The 22,154-nt window shown below is 36.8% G+C and overlaps 1 protein-coding gene across 1 annotated transcript in view; it reads right to left on the bottom strand.

The window, feature by feature from the left end:
• Positions 1–22,154, bottom strand: part of LOC150088327 (putative ammonium transporter 2) — an 82,926-nt gene that overhangs the window by 15,241 nt on the left and 45,531 nt on the right. The window contains exon 5 of the mRNA XM_090370123.1: positions 7,463–7,539. Coding sequence (XP_090226249.1) covers positions 7,463–7,539 — 77 coding nt within the window. The remainder of the gene's footprint in view (positions 1–7,462; positions 7,540–22,154) is intronic.

The raw sequence follows: 22,154 nt of genomic DNA on the forward strand, positions 1-22,154 counted from the left end.
ACGTCTTGAATGTGTATTTACCATTAAACCAAATACTTCACTAGGAAGGTTCCAAGTTATTATTATTATTATTATTATTAGCTATATGGTGCAAGGAAGCCTGAAGCTTATGCTGCACCGGCCAAAAAAAAAAAAAAAAAAATTCCTGAGCCACCCTGAGAGAGAGAGAGAGACGGGAATCACCAAGAAAGAGAAGAATGGTGATATCCAGCTCAGGACCCTGGGTGTACCATGCCCATAGTCACCAGATGTGAGCCCCCGGGTATAACTTGGATGATTAATGAAGTTGCCACATTACTTGAGCAGAAAAAGGTGGCATGGAAAAGTTACAGAGCAATAAAAAGTACTGAAGCCTATAACAGCTACAAGATGATCTGTAATAGAGCCACAGAAAAGGTTCGAAAGGCAATGGCAGTTTATGAGAAATCGCTATCAAAAGCCGGGGGGGTAAGGAATTCTTCACATATATAAATGCTAAGAAGAGCAGGACAAACCAGATCGGACCGTTACGTAAGGGAAAGGGGATATTATTAAATACACCAGCTGCCGTTGCAGATGAACTCAACAGTTATTTTACATCAATATTTACAGTTGACAAACCTTTTGTGACAATGGGAAATTGTAGGATCGAAGTTGAAAAATATCTAATTAATAATATTGAAATTTCGCAAGATTGTTTAATGAAAAACTTTCGAGCCTACAGGCCAGTAAGTAAGGCTTCTGGAGTTGATGGAATGTACCCTATAATCTTAAGGGAGGCGGCAAGTGAGTGCATTGAACCATTGTGGCTCATTATGCGAGCATCACTAGACCCTGTGGGGAGATTCCGTTGGATTGGAAGAGTGCCAATGTATCTCCCATACATAAGGGTGGTTCTAAGAGTGAAGTGGGAAATTATCGACCTGTCGGTCTGACTTCAGTGGTAGGGAAAATCATGGAGGCAGTGATCAAGGGTGGAATTCAGGATCATTTGGATAGAATTGAAATTCTCAAGGATACCCAGCATGGTTTTGTAAAGGCAAAATCATGTTTAACAAATCCGGTTCGCTATTTTGAAAGGGTCACTCATGAGCTGGATTTAGGGAATAATTTCTACATTAGCATTAGCATTAGTAGAGGCATTTGATGCAAGAAAGCAAGCTTATGCAGCATCAGCCAAAAATAAAGAAAAATAAATAAATAAAAAATAACCACTTCCACTTCACTCCTCTGTTCGTTCGAAATACCTGTCCAGCTGAGCCTTAAACTTATTTAGGCTATCAACTTCCACGACAAGGGATGGAAGTCTGTTCCACCTACTAACCACCCGCTGGCTAAAGGCAAATTTCCGCACATCTATCCTACATCTGTCTTTCCTCAATTTGAATTTATGCCTTCTCAGGTGATTATTCTGAGCAAGAGGAAGAATCCCATCAGCATTGAGCATGCTCAAACCATTCAAGGCTTTGTACACCTCTATCAGATCACCTCGCTCGTGCCTAGTCTCCAGACACTGTAATTCGCAAAACTTAAGCCTTTCTTCGTAAGAGCACCCCTTTGTTCCATTCACTAATCTTGTTGCCCTTCTCTGTACTCGTTCCAGCAGCTCTACATCCTTCTTGAAATGAGGCCTCCAGGCCTGTATACAGTACTCTAGGTGTGGCCTGACCATTGCCTTATACAAGGGAATAATCACCTCCTTATCCCTGCTAGAAAAATTCCTATATATCATTGACAATACACCATGAGCTACCCTTGCAGCCCGTCTGCACTGCTCAGAGAACTTCATATCTGCCTGCACAACCACCCCCAGGTCCCTTTCATTCTCTACCACTGTCACTGTAGTACCACAGAGTTGATACGTTGCTCTGGGATTGCTGTTTCCCATATGTAGTACTTTACATTTGTCAATGTTAAACTTCATTTTCCACCTCTCAGCCCATCTGCTCAACCTTTACAGATCCTGTTGCAGCAGCATAGTGTCAGTAGTATCCTTGACAACCCTGCCAACCTTCGTATCGTCTGCAAACTTGGACATTAAGCTTGATATACCATCATCAATATCATTTATAAATACAGAGAACAATAAAGGGCCCAATACTGAACCCTGAGGGACTCCACTAATAACATTAGTCCACGACGAGCAGTGTCCATTGATTACCACTCTCTGTCATCTCCCCCTCAACCACCCCTTTATCCATAGCAGCAATTTGCCTCCAATGCCACACTGCTCCAATTTGTGCAACAGTCTTCCATGTGCAACAGTATCAAAAGCCTTTCTAAGATCCAAGTATATAATATCAAAGTTATTCCCTGCATCCAGTTCTTTTGTGACTGCATCATAGTATCCAATCAAATTGGTCAGGCAAGACTTCCCCTTAACAAAACCATGCTGTGTCCGAGCTATAACTGAAGTCTTGTCTAGATGCTCCTGCAGTGCTTCTTTAACCAGTGCCTCCATTAATTTTCCGGGAACAGAAGTTAAACTCACAGGTCTATAATTACTTGTGTCAGCCTTTGATCCTCCCTTGTGAATTGGGCTTACATTTGCACATCTCCAGTCCATGGGTACCTCCCCTGAGTCCAAGGAAGCTCTCATAATTATGGCTAAGGGTTTGCTTACTTCCTTGGCTGCCTCCTTTAATATAACTGGATAGATCCCATCCACCCCAGGTGCCTTTCTTGTGTTTATCTTCAACAATTTCTCCTCCACTTTACTCTCAGTTATTAGAAGATTCTCTAGCTTACTGCTAGAGTTGAATTCACCTCTGGCATTCCCCTCGCTGAATAACTCCTCATGTGTGAATGTCGATGCAAAATATTCATTTAGTTTGTTAGCTACCTGAGCAGGGTCATCAACAGTTGACCCATCGATATCAAGTGGACCAATCTGATTCATCCCCTTCCTTCTAGACTTTACATAAGTAAAGAACTCTTTGCTGTTTTTCTTCGCATCCCTTGCCAAGGATCTGTCGTAATCTGCTTTTGCCTGCCTAACCTCCTTTGTAACTTGGTAACAGATCAACTTGTATCTATCATAATCTTCTGTGTCACGTGTTAATTTGTATGTATTCCATGCATTTTTCTTCTCTGCCGTATGCCTCATTAGTTCATCTGACATCCATTTAGGCCTAAACCTTGAACAATATTTCTTAGTTGGTTATTAACATTGTTATAATAAACATTGTTTATTTAGATTTCAGCAAAGCTTTTGACTCAGTCCCACATGAGCGGTTGCTTTATAAGCTGGAACAGGTTGGAATCACTGGGAAAATCCTTGGATGGCTTCAGGGCAGGAGGCAGAGGGTTGTGATAAATGGCTATTCCTCAGATTGGGTTGATGTAAGAAGTGGGGTTCCCCAAGGATCAGTATTAGGACCACTATTGTTTTTAATTTTCATAAACGACATTGATGAAGGGATGGAGGGCGTGAAGTCTAAATTTGCAGATGATGTTAAAATTGGTACAGTAGTCAATGATCACTGAGCTTCTTCAGAGAGACCTAGATAGACTTCAGGAATGGTCAGAAAAATGACAGCTATGCTTTAATCCAACAAAGTGTAAGGTACTACACCTGGGAAACAGTAATCCCAAAATAACTTATTCACTTGGTGGAGTTCAACTAAACCCAGTATTGGAGGAAAGGGACTTGGGTGTTACGATACGGTCAGACATGAAATTCTCTCAGCATTGTAAACAGGTTGCAAGCAAGGCCCATGGTGTCCTATCGAACTTTTGCAAGTAGAGATAGGGACGTGATAACCCCATTATATAAGGCTTTTGTTAGACCACACTTGGAACACTGTGTTCAAGTATGGAGACCGCACCTAAAGAAAGACATCGAGCTTCTTGAAAGGGTGCAAAGACGGGTAACTCGCCTGGTGAGATCAGCAAAAGGGCGTCCTTATGAAGAAAGACTTCGAATATGTGGGTTGCAGAGATTGGAAACTAGACACCTTAGAGGAAATTTGATTGAGGTGTTTAAGGCTCTGAGAGGCATCAGTAAAATGAATGAGGAAGAAATTTTCAAGATTATAAATGATGCTAGAATTGGGGGAAATAAATTCAAGTTACGGGGGGGGATGTTTAGATTGGACTGCAGGAAGTTTTATTTTAGCTAGCGAGTTCTAAATTATTGAAATGAGTTGCCTACATAGGCTGATAGTTTCGAGAAATTCAAAGGTCATCTGACTAGTACCTTCGGGTGAGGGAAGCGCATAGGATGATAGGTTTAATTTCCTTTTCTTTTGTTAATTATTAGTTTGTTGTTTTTTTTATCACTGTTTTATTCAGTTTTTTTTTTTTTTGGCCTGTGTAGCATAAGCCATAGGCTTTCTTGCACCATGCGGCCATTACTAATACTAATACCTAATTTACAATCTAAAGCAATAATTGAAGCATCATTTAAAGTGAGTCATCTTCTTGCAAAAAATGCAAATCATTTTCTGATGGTCAATTTATCAAATGCGCATTTTTAGAAATAACAGATTCTGTTTTTGAAAATTTTAAGAACAAAAATGAAATTAAAAATGCCCTTCAAGATTTGCAATTATCTAGAAATACTGTGATGCGACGCATCGAAAAAATGAGTAAATATGTGAGCGAACAATTGTGTATCCTTTTATTTACAACTGGATGAATCTGTAGACGTCAGTGATACAGTTCAATTGCTCGTTTTTGTTGGTATGTTTTTCGATGATTCTGCCACTAGAGAAGAACTGCTAGGTATGGTTTTGTTAAAAGAAAGAACAAGAGGTATTGATATCTTTAAATCATTCAAACATTTTATTGAAAAAATTAAATTAAATTACCACTATTTAAGCTCGTATCAGTAACAACAGATGGAGCTAAAGCAATGACGGGGCATCTTAACGGATTCATCGTATTGTGCCAAAAGGATGATGAATTCCCAGATTTTTTGAGTTACCACTGTATCATCCACCAACATGTGTTAGCCAGCAAAAGATTAAATACTAAAAGTGTTATGGACATCGCTTTCAATATCGTGAATTCCGTCAGAGGACAATCTCTTCAAAGGAGACTTTTGAAAATGCAACTCGATGAAAAAAGAACCAGATCTGATATTACACAGAGAAGTGAGGTGGCTGAGTCGGAGTAAGTTTCTACGGAGATTTCGAAATTTGCTGAATGAAATTAAAAAAAATTGTTGATCAAAGGGGATATGATTATCAGCAGCTACAAGATACGGAGTGGTTGTGTGATCTGGCTTTTTTGGCAGTTTTTAATTAAGTGAGCAGAATTTGGAATTACAAGGAAAAAATAAAAATGTGGGTGACATAATTAGTAATATTTCTGCATATAAATATCAATTTTTGGCAATAGCTAAGGATCCCAAAGTAAAAAAATTCGACCATTTTGCAAATATGCAAGATCATTTGCAAAAATATCCTGTTTTTGAATTTAATAGTGAGAAATATGTTTCTGAAATTGAGAATGTTGTGGGCGATTTTGAAACCAGAATCAGTGATTTTAAAACAATTGAAGACATTGTTCAATATATTTCTTATCCATTTAATGTACACTCAGATACGAAACAAATTATTTCAGAAAAAATCGCTGTGATTTTTCACATGAAGAAAATATTACTTAAAAATGAAATTATTACATTGCGAAACGATATCTTCCTAAAAGCCAGATCATCAGAAAAAAGAGTTTTAGAAATATTTGCCGAGAAAAGTACCCAAATGCAAATCATTTTCTGATGGTCAATTTATCAAAGGCGCATTTTTAATGAACACTTTTAAATTGCTGTTTTGTTTCCACATATCTGTGTGAATCGGTCTTTTCGTATTTGAAACAAACAAAGACGAAGAGTCGCTGTGCTCTTACGGACAGAAGATTCTTTACTTATCACAGTATATCCCCTATTTTGAAAGCTTGGAAGATGATATGAAGCCACAAACTTCGCATAAATTAAAATTTTAAATACGTATGAATTTAAAATAAGAATTCTGAATTGTATTGAATTTTAAAAACAACATTTTTCAATATGTGTTGATTAACTTTTTTCTTCTGCATTGAAATTCTTGAGATTTTTTTTTTTTTTTTTTTTAGGAGCATTAGCAACTAAGGCCATATTGCTTCGGGATATGCGGTGGTCATTCCCTGACCTTTCCGCATCCTTCGTATTTGGTGGTCACGGGCTCGCACCCAGGTCTAATCAAGAAGCGTGTGCTATGCACTGCTGCTCCTTCCCACCTGGAGGCGCTCTTGAAATGGTAGATCGCGGCATATTTTGAAGGAAAAAAGTAGATCGCATCACAAATTAAGTTGGCCACTCCTGTTGTATATTGTTTTTTATTTTTTTTTATTGTTCCATTTGTTTATTATTGTTTTATTTTCTAAATAAGTAGTTTTCTTGTTTTTGGAACGTTCCATTTGTTTAGTTTTCTTAATTTTCGCAACAGTAATCATTTTTGCCCAAATATGTGAGGAAATTGATATAAATTTACTAATTTTATCGCAATTGGAAAGACAGATTCTGCAGCTCCTTAAGGGCCCCCTCCCCTTTTAAATGGACTTTATTGATTTGTACACAAGCAGATTTTAAAGCCGCATGTATAGGCTTTCGTTTTTTTTTTTTTACTTGAATATTAATTTATCAGTTTAATTTATTTATTGTTGTAGGTTTAATCTTCACGGTGTTTTTAATCGAGGATATAATATGGTCTTCTTTTTTGTTCATATTAGCAATTATTTGATTCTGTTGATTTATTCAACTGTAAAGATCGATGCCAATAAGTTTAAGGCGTATGTAAAATAGCACCGATATGTTAATATTTAAAAATTGGTAAAAATCGCATCATTTTCTTCTATTGATTGAACTCAAGGAATTTTAAGGTGCAATGATTCTTTGTGCAATGTTTCTCGATCTGACTTCGTTTAAAAAATCGGCTTCGATTCCCCTTTATATTAATATTTAATATTTTTTATCCCCGATCGCAAACACCACTGGTAGTATTTTTTTGCCATTGTTATTTATGAACAGGATCGTAGTGATTTACATGAGACAATGATTTTTGAATTCACTTAAGTTTTCAACTCCACGTCGAGTTGTTTTTCTTTAAAAATATGCTCCCTAAAAGCATATTTTTAAAGAAATATGCTTTTAGGAGGAACATATACATTTTATAATGTGTATGTTCATTCCATAACAATGTGAGTACTATACGTACACGAGACATTTCGTTAGGTTGCACAATGCAAGCACCATGAGTTATCACAGTTTAAGTTACCAATAAACAACAGTTCCCTTTTGAGAAATTCCATTTTCATTAATTTCAATTAGACTATCTTCTGAGCTTTATGCACTTCAGGTCCTTGCACATTCAACTTCAGGGATTAAAAGTGATAAAGCTCATAATCTTTCGAATGTTTAATTATGAAATAATGCAATCATTAATATTAAAAAACCAGTTTAATCATCACCTGTTGCGAAACAAATGTTCTTAAAGTCCCTTACCTGTTATTGAAACAAGAGAAGCTAAGATGCCATTGATAAGATCAAGGACAACGAATTTTTTGTGATGGACAAAGTAGCTGAAAAAGAACAAAGGAAATGTCTTTAGAAGTAAAGCAGAGAAGAAATTTTTGAAGTATTCTTCCCATTAACCATTGAATAAAAAGAGTAAAAAGAAATAAGGTACTATTACTTTTCATTATTAATCAATACGACACAAAATAGTAGAAATTAACAATCAGAGAGGTAGTTCTAAGTTGTAAAATGTGATATTTGTGGGAGATTAATGGCAACTGCGTCATTCATTTTATTTAAAACACGAATGTATGAATACATAGTTTTAATCTTATTTTATTTATGGATTTACAAATTGCTTTCTACCTTATTCTTTCAAATGGGTGAATGCCACTTCAAAATATCCCTAATTATTATTTTTTTCAGTTTAATTCAAATTAAATGGGTAGCATAAAGGTAGCAAAATCTATAGGGTCGGAAAACTGCTACCTTGAGAGGGGGATACACAGACTAATATATTAACAATAGCCGTTGGCAGAGATGAAAGTGATTCTAGGACTGAAAATAAATAAATAAATAAATTTTCTGTTTATACTCTGGCACGACAACCAAGTCAGCAGAGTTTACAATAAATCGTCAATACAAATATTTATCGTATTTAGTAGTCACGGGCTTGAACCCCGGTGCACTCAAGGAACGCGTGCTATGCACTCTCGCTCCTGACCACTTTGGAACAAGAAGCAGCCATGAGGGCAAGGTACCGAGGCCTGCTGTTGGTCATTTTGGAACAAGGAAATACAAGAGCTGTGTTAGAGTGAATAAGAACAGGTGTATGTCTACTTACATATATACACCAATGCTAGGACCACAGTAAATAAATTTGATGAATTTGAAGTGCTGGTCATAACATCAAATGCAGACATTGTAGGGATATCAGAGGCGTGACGTCACTCAGATATAAGGGATGTAGAATTTTAATATGGAGAATACAATGTATACAAAGATGAGATGAGAATGTTACAATAAACTAAGTTCATTATTCAACTCATATAAAGATACACAAAATTATCACATTAGTGACATGAATAATATCATCTACTTAATAAAATGTCAAGATAACTGTAACGCTTGCTACATTGGTAGCACCACCACAAAATATGGTTCTACCAAAACATCAAACACACGTGCTTACTACCACTACAATAGCAGTAGGACGGGACAGTCCAATACCGAATTAGCAACACATGTTCAATCCCACAACCACTCCCTTAGTAGATTCAGCCATTCCTATTATCAAATTAAAATCCAGTTTTAAAATTTTCCAATATGAAGCCCTAGTTATAGAATGGTTTCGCCGCCATTCCACTCTTCAAGTATTAAATTTCAAACTACCCTATAACATAGCAGCAGTCTGGAATCTCATGCACCTGAGATTCCCACGTGTATCCAGGAGCATCACGGGAACCTAGTCTTTTTAAATACGCGCGTTTACTCTCATTCTACCATTGCCAACTGAAGACGTGTAAAACGAAAGCCACTTGTTGTGGCTATTGGCCTTCTGTTGTGCACTTCTACTTCCTTGCGCACATTTTAATTCTTTTTTTAAATCCTAACTTATTCATGCTAACTTAAATTTAAAATTATCATCCAATTTATTCCAACATCAATGCAGATTATAAAAAGGTGAGTATCATAATAAATTAAATTAAGCTACGCTATTATATTGTGATGTTACCAACATATGGGAAGCATTCAGAGAAATAATCATAGAAGCACCAGGTTTTTATACCAACTAAGAAATATTGTTCAAGACCTAAATAAGTGTGAGATGATCTGATAAGAAACGTGGCAAAAAAGAAAAATGCATGGGATGCATATATATTATCAGGTGATATAGAAGCTTAGGGTAGATATAAACTAGTCTGAAATCAAGTCACAAAGGAGGTTAGGTAAACCAAGGCAGAATATGAGAAAATTTTGAAAACTATGCCGAGAAAAAGTCTTCTTTACTTATATAAGTACAGATGGAAGCGAATAAATCACATTGGTCCACTTGATATCGATGGTTTAACTGTTGACGATCCTGCTTAGGTTGCTGACAAACTGGATAGGTATTATCCATCTACATTCACAAATGAGTATTTCTTTAGAGAAGAGGCTGCCGGAAGTTTATTAAACTCTAACAGAGAGCTAAATGATTTTGTAACGCCTGAGAGGAGACTGGAGGAGAAATTGTGAAGTTAAACATAAAAAGCCGCCTGGGGTGGACGGGGGGGGGCTATTCACTTATATTAAAGGAAACTGAAAAGGAGGTAAGCAAACCCTTAGCATCTTTGGGCATCTTTAGTTCAGGGGAAGTCACCAGGAACTAGAGAAGTGCAAATTTATCCCCAATTCACAAAGCGGGAACGAAAGGTGACACGCTATCCATTCCAGCGGTTGACACAGTGATCGGGATGGTCATTTCTTGTTCCATATAACACATTTCTTTGAATTCCTGTTTTTGGTTTGTGTACTTCCTCTCATTTTCCTTGTAGGTTTTCTGGAGGTTGCTGGTGTTGTGCACCGTTATGTCGCTATGTCGACCAAGTAAGTAGCCACTTCCTTTTGTTTTGTGGGATCGTGTTGTCGGTTATTATGGCACGGTCCCACTATAGTTCGTGATTAGGGGGTTTCTAGTACTGCCTGGGGTCCGTACTTGTAATACGGAACACACTCTTAAATCAACTGATATTTTTGTGCTAGCTTCTGATGTATTATCCTGGCGGCCTGGTCTTGTCTGAGAGTATATTCCGTTTGGATGATCACCCTACATTTGCGATGATATGCTGGATTGTTTTTGGGGCCAGGTGACATCGTCCACATGTGTCATCTGTCGCTCTCGGGTCCTTGACAATGTACGATTTCCTGTAGTTTCTGGTGTTGATTATCTGGTATTGGATGGCGAGCATGAATCCTTCGATCTTGGGAGAGAGAGCTTCCCGTTTTTGAGCCATGCGTTGGAAGTCATTTTATCTGTGCAGTCTTGATGGAGGTCATTGTAGTTTCTGCCATGGAGTGCCTTCTTCGCCATATTTCTGTCTTTGTTTCTTCTGTCTGTGTGAGTAGGGTCTCCTTGTAAGGTTGAGTGTTGTGCCGTTTGTCTATCTTTCTTATGGCTTGGTAGATTGGTGCTGTGTTTTCCTAGAAGTAATCTTGCAGGTTCTTAAATATTGTCCTCTCTTATTCAATTAGGTCAGTCATTCCCCTCCCTCCCTCCCTCCTTCTTTCGAAACTATGGTCAGTCTCTGGATGGCCGACTTCGGGTTTTTCGGGCCAGGTAGCCCAAAGCGGATCTTGGGCATCGTTACTTGATAGATCTCATAATCTCCTCCAGCTCAATGTTAGTCCAACGTATGATCCCGAAGGGGTACGTTAGTACTGGGATTTCTTGGTGTTTATGGCTTTGACCATCTTCCCACAATTAAGCTTTGATTTTAGCAGGCTTCTTAATCTCTGTTCGTATTTCTTACAGAGGCAGGCCTTGATCTCCTTGTGTTCTAGCTATTGAACCTGCATTATCTCCAGATATCTGTAGGTCTTTCTCTCTCTCTCTCTCTCTCTCTCTCTCTCTCTCTCTCTCTCTCTCTCTCTCTCTCTGTTATGGCATCAATCTCTTCACTGGTCTTCAGCTAGTAGTTTTTGCCGAATCCATGGAGCTTGCATTTGTCTAGGCCAAACTGCATCTTGATATCAGTGCTGAACTCTTCGATGATCTGGAGTAGGTGTTAGAGTTTATTCTCGGTTGCGACATAGAGTTTGATGCCATCCATATACATCAAGTGAGACAGGGTGTACAGTTTCTTCCTCCTATTGAGCATTGTGGACATATTGGACATTGTGGTTGAGTGCTAGACAGAACTATAGTCGGCTGAAGGGGTTTTCCCGGAAGATTCATCTTCTGATGGAGATCGGTAGTGGTCCTCCATTTCTCCATGGTTGCTTCTAGGAAACGTGTCAATGTCGCGTTGAATTTGTAGATCTTCATTGTCTCTATCAGCCATCTATGGGGCGATGAGCCTTGCGATACTCGATGTAGGCCGTGATTATTTTTATTATTTGAGAGATTTAAAACATGCAGGTAGAATATGGATGGCTGGTTCATTTTCTACGTCCCCTTCAATAATTTTATTATAATTATAAAATTGGAGAATTTGTTCATTAATCATTGATGAAATATATTATCACAACAACAATGTTCAAAATCTGACAGACAGTATCAGCGCAAGAGACACGAATAGTAATATTAGACATATTGAGTTCAAAGATTTAGCATAGTTGACAGTAACCATATCGATTCTGATAAATTATATTCATAGATTTCAAGTTTGAACACGAAAGATTTTATTTGGAAATATCTGAAATGTTGGGGTGAAAGATTCTCCTGACATTTGTCCTAATGTTTGGCTTTACTTTTTTTTTTTTTTGAGGATTTTTAGGGCTTTTTTACAAATTTTCAGGTCTTATTCTGCACTTTTTTTCATTCTAATTGGTAGCTAACAACTTTTTTCTTCGAACATTTCTTTCGCATAGACAGAGCAAGAAGGGGCAAGTGTATCATACTAGTTTTTAACACGTAATCTGATATATTATTTTAATTTAAATTAGTTCACTAAGCGGAACAGATCTCCTCCTTCCTCTTACTCATTGTGCAGAACTATTTGCGACCAGTAATTTAAGCAGAAAACGTTTCAAGAATGATCAGTATGTATAACTATTAGAGGCAAATGCTACTTATTCAAACATTTATTACCATGCCAGAAGTGATCGAGAGTAGTGGCTGAGCTTTGTGTCACGCTTTTCCCGAGCTCCCTTCAGTCTTAAAAATTGAAGTGCTGTTTTCGACCTTTTGGTTAACTTTTGAATATCTTTATTTGTAACCTGATAACAGCAATAATTATAGGTATAGCATAGAAATGCTAAAGATAAAAAACTTGAAAAAGAATACTTTCAGAGTATGAAAAATTTAGAGTAATGTATTTTGGCAGTTGCGTAACATTTGTCATAAATATCATTAGCATAACTAAAACTGCAATTATACAGATATTTGTTATTAGCTGTACTTGCACGAATTTCTTTGACAAGTACATTAAGCATTGGCCAGGGCGCCGGCAGGATATTTTGAAAGGAGTAACAGGAAAAAAATATCCCATTTTCTTCTTATTATTATAATACTTAAGATTATTTAAGTATTATTATTAAGGTTATTGAAGTATATTAAGATTATTATAATACTTAAACGTTTGATTATAATTTGTATGATTTTTTGCAAATTTTAATCTGTGATTTTGATATCATTAAACTGTGATTATTGTCAACAATGTGGTTTTTGTGAACTGATATATATATATATATAATAAAATTTTAATGTTTTTAGTGGCCGTTTTGATTACATGAAAAACATTTTTTATTGCAAAAACAGTTTCTCAGATATAGACTCTAACTTTTTTTTTTTTTTAAATACAATCGGTATGTCGGGATTTTGGGCAGCACTGTTTTGCAAATGAGGCATTTATTCGAAGATTATTAGTTTTGGATACGTCTTCAAAAGTTAGAGCTAATAGATAATTATAAGATTATATATTAATATAAAATGGAATTTAGATGGATATGTTTAGAAGATTTAAGGGAAACATGTTTTTCATTTTGTTAAATAAATATTTTAGTTAAATGAGATTTATAATAGAGAATGACTTCAAATTTTTATTACCTTTGTGTTACCTTTTTACGTGGGTGCATAAAGAAGTAATATTATGTATTACTTCTGAGTGGGACGGCCTCAGATGAAGTAGTAGTATGCTTCCAGTAATAAAACAATTACGAGAATGGGCTTAGTGCATATTGTGAAAAACGAGTTCCCCAGAGTCTTCGTTTAATATAAATTTGAGAGTCTGGCATTGGGATCTAACCGTGTTATATGATTCTGATTTATTTGTTTAAATTCAGAAATTTAATATTGAGATTTACAACACCTCTGGGTGGGATTGCTTCTAAAGAAGTATGAAGACACGTAACTGTGACTTAAAATTATTTTTTCAGTTATATTTTGTGTACATAACGAAAGAAGAGCTTGCTTGCTTGGAACTAGGGGTTTCAATATCGAGATTTCGGGATCCTGGTCATTTTTTTCCGGTATTCAAATCCCGGTATTGATACAAAAATACCGATTTTTCGGTACTAATTTTAAAAAAATAATTATCCATGATTTATTCACATAAAGGTTATAAAATTGATACCAATAAATCATTAATACTGCTGAATTTGCAAATGAGGGAGGGATTGTTATACACAGTACAAATGCAACGGAAACCTGAAAACGTCATGAAACTGTAAGACATTAAATCTTACAAATATGTTTCTCTTAGTAAGTATATTGTGTGTGGAAGTAAAGCACTTAAGGAATTATTTCCATTAGTGGGTGTAGGCCTGGTAGGGCAGTTAAGGAATATGATGAACAATGGTACGGCAGGTGCAGAAGGGTTAAAATTAAAAGCTTCTGAACAATAGTTTAATCCCTCTAATACACCTCTACTTGAGGATGCGACAAGCAACATTTAGTGCATTTTGGGAAAGGGTGTCGGTATGGAGCAGTTCAAAGGTATTGTGAACAGGTGATCTAGAGGTAAAAGATGAAAGTGTTTCGTTGTGTGGGAAAAATTCTGTTTTTCCCGCCAAAGGAAGAAGAGTGAGTTTAAAGAATAACACCGTGATTGTGTCAGGTTTAAATTAGATAGGGGGAGATACGTAAATGTGTGCAACCACTCTGGGGTTTGCACATAAGCTTGCATATAAAAAAGTAGTACAAGGGGCGATTGCAACTTGCAATCAATTCAATAAATAAATAAATGAGAAGGAAATAAATAAGGTGCTCGCACCATAAGAGGGGTTTGTGGTTGTTGTTCGGAGGGTTTGTTATTTGTTTTTTTTAGGAGCATTAGCAACTAAGGCCATATTGCTCCGGGGATATACGTTGGTCATTCCCTGATCTTTCCGCATCCGCCGTATTTGGTGATCACGGGCTCGAACCCCGGTCTAATCAAGAAGCGTGTGCTACGCACTGCTGCTCCTGCCCACCTGGCTACGGAGGCGCTTGTTCGGAGGGGTTGCAGACTTCCAATGTTAGTTCTGGATTCAGTTCGGGTCCAGTTCTAGGTGTGTCCAGCTATATAGTGAAGGGTTCCGCCGGGCATGTTCTTATGCTAGAAGTTAATCCGGAAGTTGAATAACAAGTCAGTCAGATAGTGCCCTGGCTTCTATTACTGCTGTGGTAATTTCCTTCAGTATTAACAGAGAACTGTTCTCGAAATAAGACAGTACTGGAAGAGCTATACAGCAGAGATGCAGAGTTCAACTAAGAAGAGAGAGAGAGAGAGACATCACCGCACTCCGTGGAAGGAACCTGCACAAAGCAATCCCACCGTGAAAGAGAAGGAAGGTAAGTCCTCTGAACTGTGTTTTGGAAATGGTACTTAGACAAAATGCGAAATTATTTTAGAGTAAGGTTGAAGTTGAAGAAACACGAGAAATAATAAAATGTTTAGTTTTGAGTTGGTTTATTGGTTGAAGTTGTAAAGGAAATTGAGAGATTAAGAGCTAAATTAAGAGAGATTACATGGAATTGTTAGCATTAAGTTAGCGACTTATGGATTGCTGTTGGGAAGAGAATTGATATTGGTGAATAAGAGAAATATGAGGAAGTGATTAAGATTGAATTAGTTTAGTGTTTGAAGCTGTAGAGAGAGTTGAGATTGTTAATTGAGAGAAATTTTATGCAAATGCAGATTTGTATGGTAAATGACTTTTGTTTTATATTTGTGTCATTGCTCTCGAGATTAGTGCTTGAGGGGAGATGCTGCACGAAAATCATAACAGTGGCGACTGACGGCGATACTAAGGTAAGGAAATAAAAATTAATACCCCCCCCCCCAACTTAGATTTGGTTTCCTCACAAAGCTTAAATGTCAGTCCCTTTCTTTCGTTAATACGGATATAGTGCCATAAAAAATCAAAAAAGAAATAAGATTTTTTGAAGATGATGGAATAAAGGGGGGGGGGATTAAATTGCATACAGGAATAATAGATGCAGAATTAAAGTGGATCACCTGAATTCCACACTTCAAAAGGCTTATTACAAGGTTGTTGCATGTCACCAACACTTTTCAAAATTTATATCGACATCTGCCTAAGATCCTGGTCAAAAAAATGCAATAAAATGAGATTGTCGATTAATAAGAACACCTATATTCACAATTTACTTTTTGCAGACGATCAGGTGGTGATAGCACAAGACTTAGAAGGTGCAAAGTATGCATGTCGTCAATTGTTTGATGAATATAAACAATGGGGTCTAAAAATCAATTTTAGCAAGACTGAAATGTTGTCTTCAGGGCCAGGACACGTTCTAAATATTGCAGGTTTTAAAATCAAACAAGTCGATAAATTCAAATATTTGGGATCAATCTTACAAAGTGATGGATCATCCCAAGTAGAGATCAATAAGAGAATTGCAGACGGTAGAAAGGCTATCGGCATGTTAACTCTGTTCTGTGGAGCAAAAATATCCTAAATAAAACAAAGAAACTTATATTTCAAACGATTGTACAAAGTCTTCTATTGTATGGAGCGGAAACCTGGACATTGAATAGGCGAGCGGAAAACAAATTGCTCTCCACAGAAATGGATTTTTGGAGACGCTCAGCAGGAACTTCTAGAAGAGACAGAAAACGGAATGAAGACATAAGGGAAAAAGACTATTATTGACACCATCGAAGAAAAGCGTCTAACATGGTATGGACATGTAAAACAGATGCAAGAAAACAGATATCCAAAGGCTATCCTGGAATGGATACCTCCTGGAAGAAGGAAAAGAGGAAGACCTAGGAGGACATAGATGGATGGAGAACGGGAGTGCATGACAGCCCGAGGCTTAACCGACCAAGACACCTTGAACCGCACTTTATGGCGGGAAAAAATTCCTAACAAGAAATAACTTGTAGGCTGAGGAAACCCATTGTAAATGAAAACACTCCTCTTGAAGAAGATTAAATTGCAACTCGTCTACAATTTCAGTACAAAGCACCAACCAGCACAAAATCCAAAAGGACGTTTTCTGCCGCTAATTAAATATGTACCAAAATTAGATCCAGTTTAAACGATAACACTACTGAGTTTCTTAAGAGCTCATTTTATTCGGACAGGTAGTGTAGATGCTTATTTTTTTGTTTTTGAGAATAACTGTATGTTTAATAATTTTTGTTAGAATATTTATTATTGTAATAAAAGTTTAATTTAAAACGTGAATTCAAGTAATTACATGTTTTTTTTCCTTATTTTATTGCACCTAATTGTCATCAAAATTTATTGCGAGAAATGTTTTTTTTTGGAATACCGGTATCCCTGTTTCATAAATTAAAAATACCGAATACCGATATTGTGAGCCCTAATTAGAACTCTTAATTAATTACATCTTGAAGTGTGTTTCTGTGATCTAATGTGGAACGTCTATATTTAAAATGAAAAAAAAAAAATGATCAAGTTTTTCCAGCGGTGGGGGGGGGGGAGCATAAGCAACTGAGGAACATTTCAGAGTTTAGTTATCTGGCTGTATAGGTTGAGATTTGGACAGATTCATAGTAAATCCTTGTGAAGAAGAGTGGTTCTGTGTTTGACTGCACCCTTGCTGTATAGGGTACAGAAATTCCTTCCTCGGAAGGTTATGGTCTTGCATTAAGATTCAGTCTCATATTCGGTTCCTTATCCTAACTGTAAAATAAAGATTCTTAAAAAGTTCTTAAATACAAACCACTCTTTCCATATATACAGCCGATACGTTACAGAATTTCCACAAAAAAAATCTCTATATTTCGAATTTAAGTGACTGCTAAATACTATAAGACAAATTAACATAGAAAATTTTGATTTATTTTGCAAGTGTCATTTTTATATAAGCTGCATTTACTTCTCGGAATGCATCTAATTCGCAATTTGGCTATATCCAAGTGCGTCTGCATGGATAGCACAGTGGTTGCGATCACCTTCTTCCCCCAACCCCTGGTGGAAAGGCCCGGGGTCTAATCCAATCGATGATATGAGGAACTTTTATCGGCTATTTTCACTCCATGGCTGAGTTAGTCGATCTCTGGCGTGGCTAGCAAGGTACTCCTCCAACAGAAAAAAAAAAAAAACTCTCGTTTTTCGTCCAGCAAAATAGGCAAATCAACTAGAGAACGCACGTAATTCATGGACATAATACACGTGGTCAGATAAGATAGCTGTTGGCTCTAGCCCTAATATAATAGTTTTTCAATAGTCAGGTGCGCGAAGTTTTCGTGGGCTACCCAGAGATTATAATCACTATCCTGCTCCACACGGAGTAGTTGAAGAGGGGAGTTCGAATCTGGTCAACGACACGAGGAACTATTATGGGCTTTTTTTCACTCTGTGGCTGAGTTAGTCGGCCTCAGACGAGGACAGCAAGGTTCACCCTCCCCCCGGAAACTTGGATTTATCGTCCATCAAAACTGGCAATTTGATCAGACCGACCAGGGAAAAGACGCAGTTTACCATAACACGCAAGGATAGATGAAGGAATTCTAGGGTGACTCTAATATGACAGTAACTTTTTTATTTTTCATATCCAGACGAGCACAAAAAATACTGTATTATATACTGGTACTTCCTCAAATATGTCAAGAGGAGGTGTAACAGCAATCCAAGATTAAGAGCCTGACATCTACTCGCGATTTTCCTGCCATTATCCTTCTAATAACCATACGCCGTTCGGAATCATTCAGATGTCTATAGTGCATTCTACAGAAAGAAGAAAATCTAATTAGGTGTAGTCTGTACACTTTAGCTCAGAAATTAGTATTGTTGTTGTAATGTGTGCACGCTTATTGGTCACTTGATTTGTATACTCTATTATAAAGTCTTATTCTGACTTATCTTTTTAGTTTTTAAGAAGAATCTGCAGAATATATATTTTTTTTATTTGTCGATTTGTTTTGGCCTATTAATCTCTCTGCTCTCTAGAACAGCACATCTGATATGATGTCTTAAAACTTACAAAAATGCTTCTGTTGTTTTTATCAGAATCTTGCATATTATATTAGCCCAATTATCAATAAACTTTATTGGTTCTAACATTCGTGGCATGTGCCTGACGATTACCACAAAATTTACTAAACTGTATTAAAACACCGTTATATTTATATTTATTTTTTACAATTTTACACTATTTCAATATTTACTGAAGTATATTAGAACTTTCACTCAGCATGAATTGTTGAGGAGGTTTCCACCTGCAGTGGGTTGATAATGGTTGCACTTTACCTTTTTTTTTTATTAGAACTTTCACATCTTACTTGTGGTCATTGAATTATGGAATATTCAATCTTCAGGTTTAGGTCTCAAACAAGTTAGAGGTGGGTAGGAGTGCCTTCGGGCCCAAAAGCTTAAGGTTTGGAAAGTTGTTATCCTCTGAAGAGCGAACAGTTTATCTCGAGCCATTCGCAATTTCTTCAAAAGCTTTGCTTTTCTACTTTTGGGTTTGGATGGGCCAGGAAAATTGAAGGCCTCTGTTGTTGAACAGGTAGGTTCAGGACTGACAGAGCTGGTGGCAGATGGAGATGGAGTAGCTTGGGAGATATCGGCAGAACTAGTATTATTACTAGCATCAAAAGTAGGAGGGAGAGGTAACGTTGGTTTTCTTTCAACGATCTTGTTCCTTTTGTTTTTGCGAGGGGGCTTCACAGGTCGTTTTCGATCAGCATTCACTTCATTTCCATTTTCTTCATTTCCGTTTTCTAAACTAGACAGTGGCGATTTTTCGCTACTTTTTGCTGCAGATAAGGGCCTATCGGATTCCATTGTTTCATTTTCAGTATTACTATAGGTGGATTGTTCTGTTTTACGAATCAGTCCTTTTGGAATGGAGAGCTGCTGAAGCCTTTGGATTTTGTCTCTCAGGCATAAGCCTCCAGGTTTAGTGATGGCTTTTAAGACATTGCTGAAAGATGTGCGGGTAAGCTTTTCACTTTTCTTTTTACTATGTTCGACGTACTGCTCAAGTCTTGCCATATCTTCGTCTTCTTTATCGCTTAAGGTGCAGTTTGATGAAACTGAAATTAATGAAGGGAGAGAATCTGATTGTTTAATAGTTTCTTTCTCTTTTGAAGAAATATCTGTTGCTTCTATCATCAAACGATTATCTTCTGCTTTATCAGTTTTGACTATTTCTGGGTAGCCAAAATAACTTCTGTGATCTTCAGACAATTCAGTTTCATCAGAATCTATTTCATCTCTGTCGCTCTCGTCTAAAACAGATGTAGCATCAGAACTGCAGAAAGGATTGGTGATATCGTTTACAGAAAGGAATCTGTCTACTCTATGATCTCCATTGTGGAAATTCTTGGGAGACAATTCCTGATTATCACAACTACGAGGCTCTCTCAGATAAATTTTACCCTTTTTCTTTCTTATTGCTGTTCCTTCGATTGGCAAATCCTCTTTCGATACAAAATTGGTTTCTTTTATTTGCATAGTTTTAACTTCTTGTGGATTTTCAATATCATCTGTATAACAGTTGCTTACTTTTGCATTTATTTCTATATAATGTTTACTCATTGTGTTTTCTGAATTAAGATAACTCTTACATATAGTGATAATCTGCTTCTCAGGCTTCCTAGTTACTGGTAATTGTTTGAGAGGTGTATTTGTAGCTTGGATTGCATCGTTCTCATTCACAATTCTTTCGAGATTAATTTCTGCAATAGATGCAATTTCTTTCTCATCATCCGTCTCGGAGAGGACCTCTGTGATCATTTTCTCATGTTCAATAACGGGTTGTATCTCAGAATATCGAATTTTTTCGGCCTTGGTCGGCATTTTACCCAATCTTTCTGCGTTGTCGTCAGAATAATCAATTTCATACAAGCTGGTAAGCATTTTAGTAAAACCAGTAGATTGATGCTTTAGCTTACTGTTATGTTTCACGGTCTCAAGCTGTTCATCTCCATTACTGAATGTGGCCAAATTTTCAGAAAAATCGTCTTCCTCTTCCATGCTAATGGTAAGTCTGTTTTCAGAATTGTTATCGTTGTTTTCTGAAGAATGGCTAGATATTTCATTTGAATTAACGTCTGTTTCGTAAATTTCGCATTCTTCTACTGGAGAGTCATGTTCATAAGTGCTGTCCAGGTGTTCTTTTTGAAGAAAAATGCATCCATCAAGCCACTCGATTTCATCGTCGACATCGGTAAATTCATTAGTAGCACAAAATTCATCTTCACTGTTATTATTGTTGTTATCATCAGTGCGATAAAATTTTAAAAGGAAGTCAGAGAGGTCAGAGCTGTCTTCGTTTATTTTCGGAATTTCAACTTCTTCAATTAAAGTATCGTTTTCGTAATCTACATGTGTTGAGAAAGAATCTTCCGAGTTTTCGCAACATTCCTCTGAAGGTGTATCATGAATGTTGTTTAAGTGTCTCTTTTCGAATTCTACATGTGGTAAAATATTTTCATGTTTCTCTAAGTTTGATGGCAAACTATTAGTAGAAGACACCTTACAATCTTCTTGGGAACAGTTTTTATCTTCCAAGCAACAAACAGACTTTGTTCTGTTCACTTGAGTATCAATTTCGTGGTCTCCGGTCTTCTCTTCAGAAGTATGATACGTCATAGTTAACCGATTAATGCGGTTTTCTAATTCTAAAATCGCATCTTTGGCGCTTGAGTAGTAGGCTTCGCGTGTATTGTAGATTTGGCTTAAGTGTCCGACACGATGTTTAATTCCTAATATTTTATTCCTACTGCTCTTGATTTCTGAATTTTTGGAACTGCTAGAACTCTGCATTGGTTCATGGTCATCTTTTTCAACTAAATCTGGTTCGATTCGAACTTTAGTATTACTAATATTTTTCTCCTCTATTTTAGTTTTCATATTTACCAACTGCAAACCTTGAGAAACGTCAGCAACCTTGTCATGATAATCTTCGAATTCGTCTAAGTTTTTATTAGTGTTCTCGAGGGTCTTCTCAAGGTTTTGCGTATATGCCTCGGAAGGAATCGTAAGATCGCTAATAATATCAATAGTGCTTACATCAGCGTTCGTTATGTCATCTTCCAAATGAGCGAGAGCGACATCTAGCAATATGGTTTCCGTTAAGAGATAAGCACTATCTTCAATGGAATCATTTCCTGCTTGTGGGAAATTTAAACTACACGTGTTGCTCTTAGACTTCTGTGGAAGTCTGTCATTTAGTCTATCCATGTCAACATCTTCATCGGTACTTATATTTCCATGCATTTCAGCTTCTTTGTCTGAGTAATCCTCGGGACATATTAGATAAATAACAAGATCTTCAATCTCATCGGTTGCACTCAATAAAAAGCTCACCTTTTCTTCTTCCACAGATATAACTCTTTCTTCTATTATATCGAGATCTTCTTCAGCGATCTCCAGGCTGTGACCTTCATTCACTTTTATATTAAAATGCGTTCTGCTATCATGTTCTAGAATGTTGAAGGCTTTTACAACATTGCAGGCTTCCGAGTTGCCAGTCATAATAATGGAAAGTCAATTGGGAGAATTAATTTGTAATTTTGGAAGTTAAGTTTTGATACTATTTATAGACGAATCA

This window comes from Mastigoproctus giganteus, chromosome 3 (genome assembly GCF_048544385.1).
Source record: "Mastigoproctus giganteus isolate SK-2022 chromosome 3, ASM4854438v1, whole genome shotgun sequence".
Taxonomy (NCBI): Eukaryota; Metazoa; Arthropoda; class Arachnida; order Uropygi; family Thelyphonidae; genus Mastigoproctus; species Mastigoproctus giganteus.